We start from the raw sequence: 15,636 nt of genomic DNA, 5'->3' as shown, positions 1-15,636 counted from the left end.
AAAGGAAATATTTTTAATTGTGAAAAAATATTATGATTTAGACTATAAATAGATACTATTTTAACATTAACACAAAATATAAGACTGTGAGTGTGTAAAAATAAATCCAGCTAGTTTCACATCAAACTTATGTTTTTAATTAGGTATACGATATGAAAATATATTAATTACCAAGCAATAATCATACAGGTAAATACTGAACAAAAGTATTAACAGTCAAAGTATATTTTTACTTACAACATGTAAATGATGAAGGAATAATAATTATCAACGAACTAACCTTTTTGTATTATTGTTTATAAATATAAATTCATAAACAATTAATTTATAAAGAATAGAAAAAATTCGACCACTAAAGAATGCTGGTTCGAGTCCCGCCTCGTTATCGAATTTTTAAAACACGAAGATTTTTAAAAATGTAACCAATGAACACAATCAATATTAGATTAACTGTAATGGTGTCTAGTTTGACTTAAAATAATAAACATCTACCCTCACTTTTAAAAATGTAGTATATTCACACGAATTATAAGCGCACCTTATAGGGAAGGGAAGATATGGGTTAAAGAGTTAAATAAATAAATAACATAATTATATTTAAATTATTAATTTTTAACATTGTGTTCAGTAGTGTTAACATGTAAATTGATTTGATTTTTACGAAATCTCATAGATGGCGCTGTTTCAAATTTGTATACTAATAAATTCATTAAACTGATTCTCTGCCCAAATTACGTAAATGACATAGTTTTTATTGTGTAAAGCTAGATAATAGCATGGCTTACCCGAAACCAACATTTAAACATGAGTCTTTAGATTGTACGCTGTCGTAATACACGGAATACGTAAGAAAAAAAAAGGTTCACAGCTCCTCCCCCGGAGGTGATAGCATGATAATATGTTTAAAAAAGCCTCACCCGACCTGTTAGTAATATTCATGCAAAATTTGAAGTCAATCTATGCAGTACTTTTCGAGATTAGCCTGGACAAACATACAGACAAACAGACAAACAGACAAACAGACAAACAGACAAAAATTCTAAAAACTATGTTTTTGGCTTCTATATCGATTATAGATCATGGATTATGTATTCTTTTAAAAAAATATTCAATGTACAGTTTTGACTTTCCTACGATTTTATTATATGTATAGATATACACTAAAGTATACAATAAGCTGCAAGTTAGGTAAGTGCAATAAGCTAATGCAGCAATAAAGCTGAAGTGAAGCGGTTCGCTTATCGGTTGACAAACATGCTTTATCTAAGTTTAACGTGCGATACGGATGGATATAACTAAGTAGTTGGGAGATTTATATTCCATTATAATAAAAAATTAAGAGGCTTAAAAATGGGCTATGTATTACGTTTTTAGGGTTCCGTAGCCAAAATGGCAAAAACGGAACCCTTATAGTTTCGTCATGTCCGTCTGTCCGTCTGTCCGTCTGTCCGTCTGTCACAGCCGATTTACTCGGAAACTATAAGTACTACAGTGATGAAATTTGATGGGAATATGTGTTGTATGAACCGCTACAAAAATATGACACTAAATAGTAAAAAAAAGAATTGGGGGTGGGGCCCCCCATACATGTAACTGAGGGATGAAATTTTTTTTTTCGATGTACATACCCGTGTGGGGTATCAATGGAAAGGTCTTTTAAAATGATATAAAGTTTTCTAAAAAACATTTTTCTTAAAGTGAACGGTTTTTGAGATATCAGCTCTCAAAGTCGTAAAAAGTATGTCCCCCCCCCTCTATTTTTATAACTACGGGGTATAAAATTCTAAAAAAAATAGAGGTGATGCATGCTAATTAACTCTTTCAACGATTTTTGGTTTGATCAAAGTATCTCTTATAGTTTTTGAGATAGGTTGATTTAACTGTAATTTATTATATTTGCTGCTACGGAACCCTTTGTGCGCGAGCCCGACTCGCACTTGGCCGGTTTTTTTAATAATAAATAAGATTAGTTTTTTAAATATAAATGAAATTTCTAGTTTTTTGTAGCTTTTGATGTTATAGGTGAAAACCTATTATGAATGAATATCAAAAGCAAGAAAAATATTAGAAATAAGTTTTAGGTACATATATCGATATATCCTGCGATTCATCCTGTTATTCCTCACATAAATAGTAGGTTGCTACTTTCAATATTGACTTTAATTGTAGACCCATATTTTAAACGATTAAACATTTCACTTGTCAACATAAATAGAGCAATTGAAAATACAGCATTAACAATTCTTTCAGTGCTCCAAATTTTATAGGTACATTTGGCTCACTCGAAGCACTCGAATTAAGTAGAGAGCTTTACGTAATACTCAAACGTTTCACTTAGCCCGCTCTATATGCAGTAAGAACTTAGTCCGCTCTATATGCAGTATACCTGAGCTTGTAAAGCAGTTCTTAGATATTTCTATTTACGTATCTAAAAGAGCTCTTGGTAGAGCTAGATTTATTAAATTGCTTGCTGATATTTGCGATTTTATACGCGTTCGACATATTCAGAACAGTCCTGTGCGGTGGAAGAAAGGAAGAAGAAATTATGAAGGCGTAATTTACGTAACAGAAGTATAAAAAGTTAATGCGAATAATACTAACTGGAATTATTCATTTTATGACTTACTTATACCTACGAAGTTGCATGGGTATTCAAGGATTGATAAAAATTATTCATTATAATCTGCTCTATTAGCTCTTTATTTTATATTTTTATTTAAAATTTCGTCTAACCCTAAAAATGAACGTTGGAAGTTGGAACCTACGCTTATACTGCAGTTGTGCAAATATATTCACGTTTGTACAGGAACTAGATATACGATAAGAATTATCAGAGTAAGATTGGGATTATAAAATACACCGTCTATACTGTATCTAGCAAATATTACCATTTACCTAAATAGTATCTTGTGTTCTAGGTTTATAATATGCGAAAATATATGTAAAAATGTATAAAGAATTAATAATAGTTTCCCGATTGAATTTCGTTTATGGATTGAAACAAAGCATATTAATTAATTAAAAAACTATAACTTGAATAAAAGTAAAACTGAATAAATTCGTTCAAAACAGGGCTTAAATGTGCAATTAAAATAAATACACGAGCAACGATTTCATTAAAATTAAAGTCACGTTAGGGCCGGTGTCAGTGGGACTGTGACCCTTCGGAACGTTATTCAAGTGTATGCTAACCCTTATGGATGAGGTCAGCATTCGTGTTTTGGGGTAAGCGGATTAACTAATGTTAATTCGTAACATTAAAATGTAAGCACACGGTTTTTGACTGTGACGTGCAGGATTTTTATTATATTATATGCTTTCAATTTTGCATGTATTAATTTATATGTACTAGCGGTCCGCCCCGGCTTCGCCCGTGGTACATATGAAAAATAGATGTTGGCCGATTCTCAGACTTACCCGATATGCACAGAAAATTTCATGAGAATCGGTCCACCCGTTTCGGAGGAGTATGCAGACTAACATTGTGACACGAGAATTTTATATATAAGAAGATAATAGTATGTATTTTAAAAGTTACAAACATAAAACCCTATTAACTAGTTTTTCAGTTCATTTGTTAAAAAAAAATCATTCTGCTTATTAAGATACATAATTGTAGAGCAGCGATTTATAGAGCTTTCTAAAGTAAAAGAAAATACTTTACTTCCCTACCTACTTCGTGTGCAAAATATTTGGTATTTGTGAGGAATAAATCGCGTCAACATGTAAGCACACATAAATCGTTATAAAATCAGATATCAATTTTTATTGACGTTCCCTACATAATATTGCATACTTGACCTCGTTGAAAGTGCCCGAATCCATTATTCCCGTATCGACTAGTTCAATTCGTAAAACTTTTACGATCTGTCAGCGGCGCTGTGAAGATTTACGAGATGTTAACTGCACAGAGAAGTGCTTTCCGCACTTATCGGCCAAGGTTCCACAAAAATATTACTCACACATCATAGCCGCCATGAAAATAAACTATTTAGATGGCTTTAGTTTTTGTTGTTCCGTACAAAACGGACGCAAAAGCAATTTATTTAATTGCGAAACTGCTTGTATAGAATAGCAGCTGTCTAGGAATCTATAAAATTATCTATAGAAATATTCGTACTTCAAATTGTAAATCTAAATAAAATATTTTAATGCTATAATTTCTCAATGGATTACGCCTTGGAACAAAAATATAAAACATTTATTTTTCCCTGTTTATCACAAAATGGTCGGAACTCTAAGTTTGCCTGGTGATGGTTTTTATACGAGGTTGTTGTTATGAGAAGTTATATTGCTTTCCTTATAAAAAAAAGAACTAGCATTACGCAAAAAACAACCTCGAAAAAAGCTCCTCAGAGTAGTAATAACTTTTATATGTTAGGCTCTGTAGCCTGTTATTATTTTTGTTTATTTGGTATATCTAATAAGAAATACATATATTTTCTATATTATGGTCCTACACGATGCCTTCCCCCACGTACCTTAATAAACTGGCTATTGGCTATTATTTTGGCTTAGAAAATAGACCATTAAACACAGCGAAGGTTTAGATATCGGATCCATTCACTACGTGTCGCGATGCAGCGCAGGTGCACCGTGATCTGATTGCTAATGCCCCTTAACTGTCCACATGGAAACCTAACGACTGTTGCATTGCTCTCTGGAATTCGTAAGAGGTCATATGTATGCGATTTCCTTCTAGAACCTTCTGGAAAACGTTTTGAATTGAAATTTGACGACTTTTATGAAAGATCAGCAGTGCAAACTTTGTAGGAATGAGCAGGAACGATAATTTAACTGTAATATTTGGAAAACTTTACTCCCAGTAAATAATATCTGTTTAAATAATGGAATAAAGAACAATATCCTTGTGTTCTGAATTTAGGAGAATAATGTTATTAAAAAAAAAACATGAAAATATTGTTAAATAGCTAATTGAACTTTGGAAAAATTTATTGAACTAAATATAGGTCCAGTAAAATCATAACACACGACATTTGATGCAATACTATTGATGAAGATTCGCATCAGGTGCACAAATGTTTAAGAATGAATGTGCAGACGGTCAATGGGTGAGTCAGATTATTAGCATTCAATGTAATAACTGAATTAGACGCTATACAATTGATTCGCTCATTGATTGAGTTAGCACGATCTAATAACTAAATTTTGACTGTAGATTTTACGCACTTTTAAATCAATTGATGTCGAAATTATTATTATTAATTATGATATTAAAAATAGAATTCAAATGAAATTGTGTCACCATTTAGATGTTGGGTAAATGTATGTATGAAAGTATTTATGTTCGTGTATTTAAAGATTTGCTAATTCATAAGTGTCTATTTAATGAACTTATTTTGCTGTTTTATAGAGTATGTGAATGCTTTTAAATTGAAATGTTTTTTTTAAACGCGATTCATTCAACGTATTTATATGATTTCACATTTTTTTTGCAGCAGAATAGTTTATCAGAAATGTACCATACTCTTGGTATAAAGATAAATTCTTATTAGAGTACTTGCAAGGACATAAATGTATTGGAAAAGAAATCACGAGCGACGATTGTCGACGTGGGTTCGCGTTACGTTTACTGAGTTACACTTGATAGATTCCTCGAGGTTGAATGCAATTTGATACGAAATAACACCCATTTATTCAATAAACAACGTGACCTTACCTTACTTTTGGAGATATCGGACCACAAAAAATAAAAGGTAGAAAATTCAAGTAAAAAAATTCAAGTTTTGATATCGTCTGTAAACCATATTTATTGATTTTTATGGCAACAGATTGGGATATCATTGATACATGTGAGAAACAATAATGGTCCATTAACAGAACCCTATGAAACGCCGCTTGGTATTTATATTATCCAACTAGAAAAATAATTGCTTATCATGACTGCTTGCGACCTGCTTTTTAATGGCAGATGTGAACCAACTTAATGGAGTTCTTCTAATTCCCATAATATTGAATGTTATACTAATGTCCAAATCTAATTATATTTGGCTATCGTATGTCCAATTCTATTAAAGGCCTTGCGATAATCGGCGGCGTAATCGGTACGCATTTCTAAAATAACATGTACTTAAGTACAGTGAATTTAGACGAAAAAAATCGGTACTTAGATTCATAGTTGTTGTAGTGTTGTGTTGGATACTTGTTTATAAGATCGTTGTTACAGAGCCGTGCCCGTCAGCAGCGGTGTGCGATGGTATGCGCGGGATGCGCGCGGGGCTGCTCCGGGCCGTGCTGGCCCTGCTGGTGGGCGCCAGCGCTGACGTCATCTTCAGAGTGCCGACTGTTGTGGTAGGTTCTGGTTTTATTAGTGGCATTTATCTCTATAAATACAAGTAAAAACCCGAAGTATTGAAGGATATTTCTCTAAAGATCCTTCAATACTTCGGGTATTTCGCGAGAGAATTCGATAACCTTTCTGATTAGAAGGACAAGCAGATAACGGAGATAGATAGAGATATTCAACACGCAAATTTTATGACTATAGGTTAAAATGCGTGTTTTATTTTTATCTAAAGCTTTAAAATGAAGGAAAGTGGCATTCTTGCAGATCCTGATAAAATGTACTCCTACTTAATTGGACCTTTGCAAACCAAACAGAATCTTGGCACTAGCTTGCTTCATTTCTCTTGATTAGTTTAATTACTTTGTACAAATTAACTTGGTCGACATCCTTGTATATCCCCAAACTAAGGTATCTGTCGCAAAATTTATATTATGCTGTAAAAGTAAGGAAAATAATTTTATTGTATTGTATTATTTGACCAACATAAAAATATACAGGTACTACATATCAACTACAACTGACATACAATATGTTATACAGACTGTGGTAATATTTCCCAGCATTCAAATTACCTAGTGCGCAGCAAAAAATGCAAAAAATATTCGACATGAAGTAATAGTACCTACTTACCTGCCTTAAATTTATTACAGGCTTTGCTTTGCTTTCTAAGGATTTATTTAAAAAAATCATTGAGATAATATTACTACGTATGGAGGAGACACCACGAACAAAATCTGTGCGCCATTTTTTTGCTCCAACTAAGTTTTAAAAATTATTATCTAGTTAGGTACTTAACGATGAAAGTTATTCCTTTGCACTTTTCCGTATTATTTGTATTATTTGTGCAATATCGTAACACACACGAAGGCATGTTTGATGCGTTTCACTTTAAAACCATTAAAAAATACTGCTCAACATACGTCACATGACGTATGTTGAGTGGAACATAAGTGATGTAGGCGGTGTCGTCTCCTATTAATATTATCTCAATGAAAAAAATAAAACATTTAAGCACTTAAAACACGTTACTCAGGAATCATAGGAGCGAAGCAGAAATGAAAAATATCCTTGTAAGAGCAGATGAAGTCACATCTTTCAGCCTAATTTCCTATGAAATGATTCTTACCGCGCAGCTTTGTCCGCTTTGTAGAAAACTTAACATAACCATAGAATAATAACTAGTAGCTTGACTTAACTATTAAAAAAACCTCATCACAATCCTTTACGTAGTTTAAAAGATTTAAATGTAGGGATGGACAGACAGCAGCAGCGACTTTATACAATGTAGTGATGATGCCCCACAGGTGCATCCCATATCAGTAGCCAGACGTGTAGGTATCGAGTCGAACGGCAGCCGAGCCAACGACAGCGAGGCGTGGAGCGAGGCGGAGGTGGACGTCAGCTACGAGGAGTACTTCGTGGAGCATGACGTGTCCACCGCAGATGCGAAGCGAGCTGCTGCGGCGCTGAGGCTGGATGATAGTGAGTACATTTAACATTTAGAAGGTTTTATTGCATTGAGCTAACATGCTTTTAGAGTTGTATACAATCCAGAATGGCAAATAATTGCCCGACTTGTGTAGACGAACTAGTGAGATGGAGCGGATTACTTAATTTTCCACTTATCCTCTATTTTATTATGAACTGTATAATAGGGAACAGTAAATTGCACCATAAATTGCATTTATAAATTTGTAAAATTTTAACAACATATTTTTGGTGCATTGTTACAATATAAAGCGTCCTACTCCAGTTTTATAAGCCATTGAAAAAATATCTCCGACGCGTAAAAACTCCTCCATTCAGCGTATATTATATTCACATGAATGCACCAAAATTAAAAACTTGAAAAGAATCCTCATTACATTTATGAGACTGAAGTGAGTAAAGCGGCTAGCACGTATTGTATGAACTTGTTCAGTTACCACAGCTGGAATAACTATGTTTCTTTTTCATTTCGCGATGTTCCCGCGTGAGTCAGTTTGTATTGTGTAATTGTAGTTTTAATTAAAGCTCGCAAGCACTCGCATTCATTACATGTCAAGGATGATTCAGGATTTTGCCTGGTATTCTCTGTAATTAGAGATTTAGAGTGGATTTGAATTGGGGTTTGTTTCATTCAAGTTAATGACGTAAGTCTGGGTGGTATTATAGGCCTTGCATATGACTTTACACATTGACATATCGGTGTATTTAAGCATGAGAACTGTTTAGAATCTAGATTTATTTATATCAATTGAGCCACGTTAATTTCAACATCAGGCATTTGAACTTAGATTTTTTTCGATTTAGTTTTACAAAATTCAAACAGAAATTATACTCTATGTAGAGCATTCTGCGAATCTCAGAAAATTTAATGCAAATAAAAATAAAATACGAACAAATTGCTGAATTCAAAGTCTACCCATTAACTAATTTCCATGAACCTCGTAAATAAATAGCAAAGGGCTGTTGAAAATAAATAAATTTTAATAACAGTATGAGCAAGCGGCTAATTGGTCAATTCGCGTTGACATCGCTCGAGATAATTAGCCGAGTCGTTAACACAAGTAGTGACTGTAAGGTGATATATTTATAGACTTATAATGTAATTTAAAAATTCTAGATGAAAGACAGATGTAGGATTCCGTATCGAAAGGGTCTGTCTATCCGTCTTTATCGTAGATAGATAGAGATAGTCGAAAGTTTCAGAGGTGATTTGCAGTTGTTAGCTTATTTGTATGGAACCCTGTGACGTAAGTCCGACTCGCACTCTACCGAAATTTTTGAAATTCCAAGATCTTAAAAATAAATAGCTAAAAAGTTTGATGTTGACATTCGTCTTTGGAACCATCTTCTTTTAAAATTATTTCAATGGTCATCTAGATACCAGACTAACTTAAAAAAATGTAAATAATACAAAAATATTCTTCTTTTATCATTTTACACGTCAACTATAACTTTACAGAATTTACAAAGGAAATGACTGGTGACTATTGTCCGTCATTAAATGCAATTTAATTCAATTTTATATTGTGATATAATGTACGTGCATTTGAACAATTTTTCTATGACACTAATTTATATAACAATGCCAACTGCGCTTGATAACTGCACTACTTGTATTGCCGATTGCGTAGCTGAAGTCCATTGTGAGGTTTGAAGGTAAGTTTAAATATAGGAGTAATACAGAAAATTATGGAGTGCAAGTCGATCGAATAATATCTGCAATTCTATTAAATTAAAATGATAACTGACTTTTCGATTTAGGGCCGATTTTTCAATGCTTGGATAAAACTTATTCGTCGAATAATGTATAAAACTAACATTTTAAAAACGTATTCTTTGGCCGTATTTGACAGTTTTAAACTTTTAACCATGGATTGAAAAATCGTATTATACATTGAAAATAAAGCTGCACAAAGTAAGGTAGTCGAATCGCAATTGTGAACAATTCTGCATTTTTGTAAATATAAAATTAGTTCAGGAAATTCTATAACGTAGCACGAAGTAGCAATTAACCCCTTAGAAACAAGGTCAGAAGTAAGGTCAAAATAATAATTTTCAGTCATAAAGTTACAGGGCGAGATTTCATTAAGATTAGCGAGTCACCCTCACTTTGAGTATGATTCATTTTCACACAATCACCACTCAAAGGTAAGAAAGAACCTTTGAGTTGGAGGATTATCAACTTATAATTAAGTTTACCTTTCAGCAACCTTTCAGTACGAAGAAAGTGAAACAATGTACCTTGCTAATTGATGACGAGTCTGTTTAGATTGCATTTTTGTGTCATTATGTCTTATTTAACTTGAAACAAGTTCATATGATAAGAATTTCCAGTTAGATTTTGTATCAGTTACACCCCGTAGAAACCACGTAGAACAATATTATCAATATAGATAATTAGATCCAATCAAAGCGTCCAGTTCTTGACTTCAAGAAATATTGTATAAAGTAAATAAAATTACTCTATCTGAAGTTCGCAAAACGTGAACGGCCTAGCCACGTATTTTAGGTATAGAATTTGATTAGTTAAAACTTGTAGAGTCAAAACGTGTAGAGTTACACGCTTGGCTCTACATAAGATAATACAATTTTCAAAGCACGCCTCATAGTCGCAGATGGGCAACATTAAAAGCACAAATCTATACTAATATTATAAAGTTGAAGCTTGTTTGTGTGTTTGAACGCGCTCGGGAACTACTGGTCCGATTTGAAATATTCTTACGGTATGATAGTCGATTTATCGAGGAAGGCTATAGGCTATTATAATATCATCACGCTAAGACCAACAGAAGCGGAGCACTGCGGGTAAAACTGTGGAGCACAGCTAGTTACAAATACCGCAGCCCAGATTATTTTACTGTCGCAAATAGCACAGCTGGCAGCCCTAGTTGCCGCCCAAGCTCTCCTGTGTATTATGCCTGTAATATACCTGTAATGTCGCACAAGGCCGAGCCTCTCGTTTGAAGAGTCACCGTTATTGTGTTCACGATCCACAGCTATGATAATAGACTACAGAATACAGCCTATGGTAATTTTTCATTCAAGTTATACCTATATGTTCATAATTTTTAAAAGATAAACCGTTGAGAGTATAGTTTATTCATAGAAACTGTTACCATAACTTGTAGAATATGTAAAGATTAACATTAAGAACTTTAATGTTGAAAAATATACCTTAAATGTATGTAACGCAAACAAAAGAAATGGCTAAACTACATATTACTGTATTTTATTTTCTGAACTGATATTATTCTTTAGCCTGGTCTAATAGATAGGACAAAAGCGTTGCCTGATTTTTCTGTATATTGAAAACAATAAAACAAAGTAAAGTACCAAGCCTTTATCTATAAATATGATCGTAAAGTATCTGGGTCAGAGGGTGACTTCCGAGTGATTTCATGATATGACATCACCCTAGCGATAGCCAAGGGGATAATGTGACACATATAGGGGAATCAATTTAAAGATATCAAATTATATTATTGCGCAAAAATGTACGAGAAATAACTACAAATTATATAAAAAGATAGCCCTTTTGCTAAAGTAAAAGGTATATTACGTATGTCTTTGACGAGAAGAAGTTAAAATATAAAAACGACCACGAAAATTTAACTTTTGTGCACTAAAAATGTAATTGTCGTACCAAGGATAAGTTTTGAGACAAACTTTATTCATAAAGCAAAAGCAAGCTTTTATTTAAATAAGATTCAGGTTTTAAAATGTTTCTTTTAGTTATAGGTATCCGTTATTTTTTGGAATACATACAGCTAAATTTATATTGCAGTAGCCTATTAGATTATTAGGCTGTAGATAAACGTATCTACAGGTTACGTCAATCTCATACATTCGTAGTCTATTCTATTGAACAGAAAGAAAAAAAAAGAGAAAGCTGAAGCTAACAGAAAGCCACTTGACTAGGGGGGCTGGTCACTTATTGTGTACATGTGTAACTTCTAACCACATTATAAGATTAAGGATATTTTTAACACTTAATATTAATTTAATCAGTTGACAATTTTTCCATCACCATTTGTATAATTAAAGGCAAGAAAAAAAAGGAACGTTACAGTTGAATCACGCAATTAATCACAAAATGTACATAATTATCAACTATTAACCTTCAAAAGAAAGCCTCTTCATTGCTAATTGTAATTGATATGAATAGTATTAGCTGCTTCCCGTGTCTCAATGAATTCACAGCTATTATGTTGAATGGCCGCGGCCTGTAGGCACAAGGCGAGGTTGGAGGCGTGGTGGTAAGGTCGAGGATCTACAAGATGTGACGTCCTTTGGCATAGCGGACAAGAAACGAGAAATAAATATAATTTTCAGTTTGCTAAATTGTTGTTCGCTAAGTTTACTTTTTAGAGATTTTCGTCATCTGATTTAAATATTATAGTAATTCATAGCAAAAATACAGTTTTTCTTTTTCAAAATGTAATACCTGCCTACACGATAATATGGTTTTGAATTGAGGTTTATGTACGAAAAATATCGTTCTTTCAAATATTTGTGCATTACACTGTTAACATTTTTGAATTGATCATTTTAAAATATATTGTGATATTCTTTCCTGTTGTATTTACATAATTAATCTGTTTAGTGTTACATGATACGTCCTCTTAGTTTCCGTAAGTTATTTTCTGTATTAAAAAATTAAAAATGTTTCAATGTTTTCACCTTAGTCTATCATATGCGTTGTAATGAATGTCCTGCTACGTACTTTGGTTATTAAATGACACAATGCGTTGTAACAAATGCACAGACACGCCCTCCGCGACCTTGGTGACCATAATTGGGAGGGAAACCTTATAATTTTCGGTGCGACAGTCAGGGCTGTGCAAATTGTGATGAACTTAATTATATTTCATCATTAGCGGACCGGAAAATTAATGTTCTCAATAAATTACCATTTACAATGCCTAATGATAAATTAGCTGAAGTGAGGTGTGCAATTGTTATTTGTTACGGAATGAAGAAAATGATCGAAAAAAACAAATCGAATTTAAATTGGCTCTTTGATTTAACCTCTTTTTCATTATCTTTGAACTTCACTTGTTAAAGCCGTATAATCATAATATAATATTATTAAAAACAAAAGTTTATTTTCAAACATTTCAGAAGTGTTTTATACAGTTATATATTTAAATAAACGGATAAATAATATGTGGTGGTAGTGACTTCCTGAGGCTCTGGTTACTTTATTTCCGTAGCACGAGGGTGGGACTTCGAGTTCGCAAAAACATCGTACCAATATATTTAATTAAATAAAAAGCTTCTCTTGATAATCAGACATGGAAACATCTGACTTGCGTTACATATAAATTCAATCAGTATAATTAATATTCACCATTTCATTAATTGCACTGATTGTAATTAATGGATACCTAAACTGTAAAGCTATGTTACCAATTTCGAAAATTACTTGAAATCGCTGTTCAACACAGGTAGCGAGAACTAGTGACCATTATGATAATAATAAAATCTCGAAATATTTGTATTATTTCGTAGAAGAATAGAGGTGATGTAAGGACACATACATTTACATAACTTTCGTATGGTAAACAACGTAAACACTATCGATTCAGTCTATTTCCAATAAACAACTACAGTATAAGCCCACGCAAATATATTCGCAGATGTCTGGAGACAAATGTTTACTCTCCCAAGGGTAGCTATAAAAGCCGCAAGTGTGCCAAGTGTACCCACGCTAAACGTCCACTCTTGTTAGTTGTTTCACTTAGGAGACCTTGGCACAAAGTTGCCGTTAGGCACGCTCGGGATCTTCCAGTAATTGCACTATTTCTGTGCCACAGTGGGGGCGGTCCACACTAAACCTCAACCTTCAGTTAGGAGGGTTACTTGCGCCCCTTAGCTTTGAAACGCGCGCTTTAAGATTTAGAAATTAAGCTTTGCGAGCCCTCGGAGCTTTGCTTTCTAGTGTCTTGATACAAAAAGACTTTGTCGAGCGATGTTTTTTATATTTAAAATTTCTACAGTTGTACATATTGATTAAATTTTTATTAACATTTTAGTTTTAATCATTAATCCCTATCTATTATTATTAAATAACTAGCGCTCTGCATGTTTATCTATAAATCCCAGTCTGTTTCAAATTTCAACTATAAAAAGGCAGACAGACAGAAGTAGGTACTACTTCATCAATTATTGGTACAATTTGTCACGGTATCGTTACTATTTTTTATATAATTCTCCAAGGACTTAAAAAGCGTAGTCTCGTAGTCACGGTTGAATGAAACCTAACATTTTTTCTTCAAATAACCTTTTTGCGGCGTCTATTACGTTTTGTAATATTTCAACTAAATCATCGTTACAATAAATTTTGTACGTAATTTTATTATGTTGTTACTTTTCATTTCTTATAGTTATACAGTGAGCAATAATTTTTGCAATTTGAAAATTGAAAAAAAGTTTCGTTCCTATAGTTAGAATCTTGAAAATGATTAAAGGGTTTCTGCGCTATTTGCTTCACTTATATCGCTTTATGTAAAGCTCTACCATGTGTTACATCCTCATTCCATCCAACTTCCATTTGAGTCTAAAATAAGAAAGAGAAAAGAAGTTATAGCAAAATGACACACGTAGCTTAATAATTACGTGACTTGTAAAAGTATGCAGCTTTATAGGTAAAAAGGATCAATATTGCAGGTCCTTGTAGACATGCGTGTAGTGCCCGAAACAGATTGCAATCAATATTGCATGGAATATTTCAATTGGCTTTTTAGCGCGACTCACCGATGCATTTGATACTTGACGAGTACTTACGTTAAAACATAAACTTTAGATGTGAACCTGTCAAAAAGTAAATTGAAAATAATGCCAGATTTTGTTCGCTTTTTCAAATGATTGTTTTTGTAATGTATAGTTTGATTATGTGTAGTCACTTCGCAACATTAGAATTTCCAATGAGATCACATTTTTATTCTAGACGTCCTTTAGGAAACGGAAATAGAACAATGCATAAAACAATATGACTAGAATGGTGTGAATCAAAGGTGAAGCGCTAAATTATACATTTTAACTTGAAATGCGTTGTAAAAATTGTTTATTTGATAATTTAAATTGATACTCTCAGATGATTTATTTGGGAAGGTTGTAAACTCGCAGTCTAAAATTAATTTATTAAACACATTTTACGCTTAGGGATGTGTGTTGGAAGGTTTTATTGCAGCAAATACGTGTTTACATTAAATACATAGCAGGAGTAAGGTTAAGCTATGTGTTTATTTGTTTTTGTTGGATTAAATATTGTGGGTTTTAATCATGGTTTTAATTAATTTGTTTGAAGTAAATGTTTGATTTCAAATGTATGAAAGTCTTCAGAGATCTACGAATACTTACTAAAAAAAAGACGGGTTGCACTCCGGGAGTGCCGGCAGAAGTGAAAACTTGATTATTAACGTTGAGCATGTTTGATATTTTGGAATGGTATCCGTCTTACGCTTTTTCGATCAGGTCACGTGTCCTGACGCGAGTTTAAGATTTTATGCCCAAGAAAAAGTGCTCAACGCCGCTAAAGAAGTTTTCATTTCAAAAATCTAAAATTTGCGTTTTTACTTCCACATTCCAGTCCCAGCGACGCAGGACGGGTGCGGCGAGTGCACGCGGCGCGAGATGGAGTACTGCGAGACGCGCGTGCTGGCTGACCACTGCTGCTGCGAGCGGCGCTTCCTGCCCGAGCCCTTCCCCTGGCTGCCGCACACCTGCTACATGGGCCCGCACCGCTGCAAGCCGCTGGCGCACGACTGCGTGCGCTACGTGCGGCTGCGCGACTGCTGCTGCTATAGGCACCTGGCTGACCGATGTGAGTGACCACACTA

General features: G+C 33.6%; 1 protein-coding gene across 1 annotated transcript in view; it reads left to right on the top strand.

Annotated features, from left to right (window-relative positions):
* LOC149900407 (uncharacterized) overlaps nucleotides 1-15,636 on the top strand; it is a 31,547-nt gene that overhangs the window by 14,095 nt on the left and 1,816 nt on the right. The window contains exons 2-4 of the mRNA XM_090112218.1: nucleotides 6,188-6,312; nucleotides 7,612-7,789; nucleotides 15,387-15,620. Coding sequence (XP_089968344.1) covers nucleotides 6,220-6,312; nucleotides 7,612-7,789; nucleotides 15,387-15,620 — 505 coding nt within the window. The 5' untranslated portion in view covers nucleotides 6,188-6,219. The remainder of the gene's footprint in view (nucleotides 1-6,187; nucleotides 6,313-7,611; nucleotides 7,790-15,386; nucleotides 15,621-15,636) is intronic.

Source organism: Colias eurytheme, chromosome 18 (assembly GCF_061535395.1).
Source record: "Colias eurytheme isolate Ceu_HAF_F1 chromosome 18, ilColEury1 Martin Lab GWU primary, whole genome shotgun sequence".
Taxonomy (NCBI): Eukaryota; Metazoa; Arthropoda; class Insecta; order Lepidoptera; family Pieridae; genus Colias; species Colias eurytheme.
The sequence above is the reverse complement of the archived record's forward strand: the minus strand, read 5'-3'. Positions and strand labels throughout refer to the sequence as shown.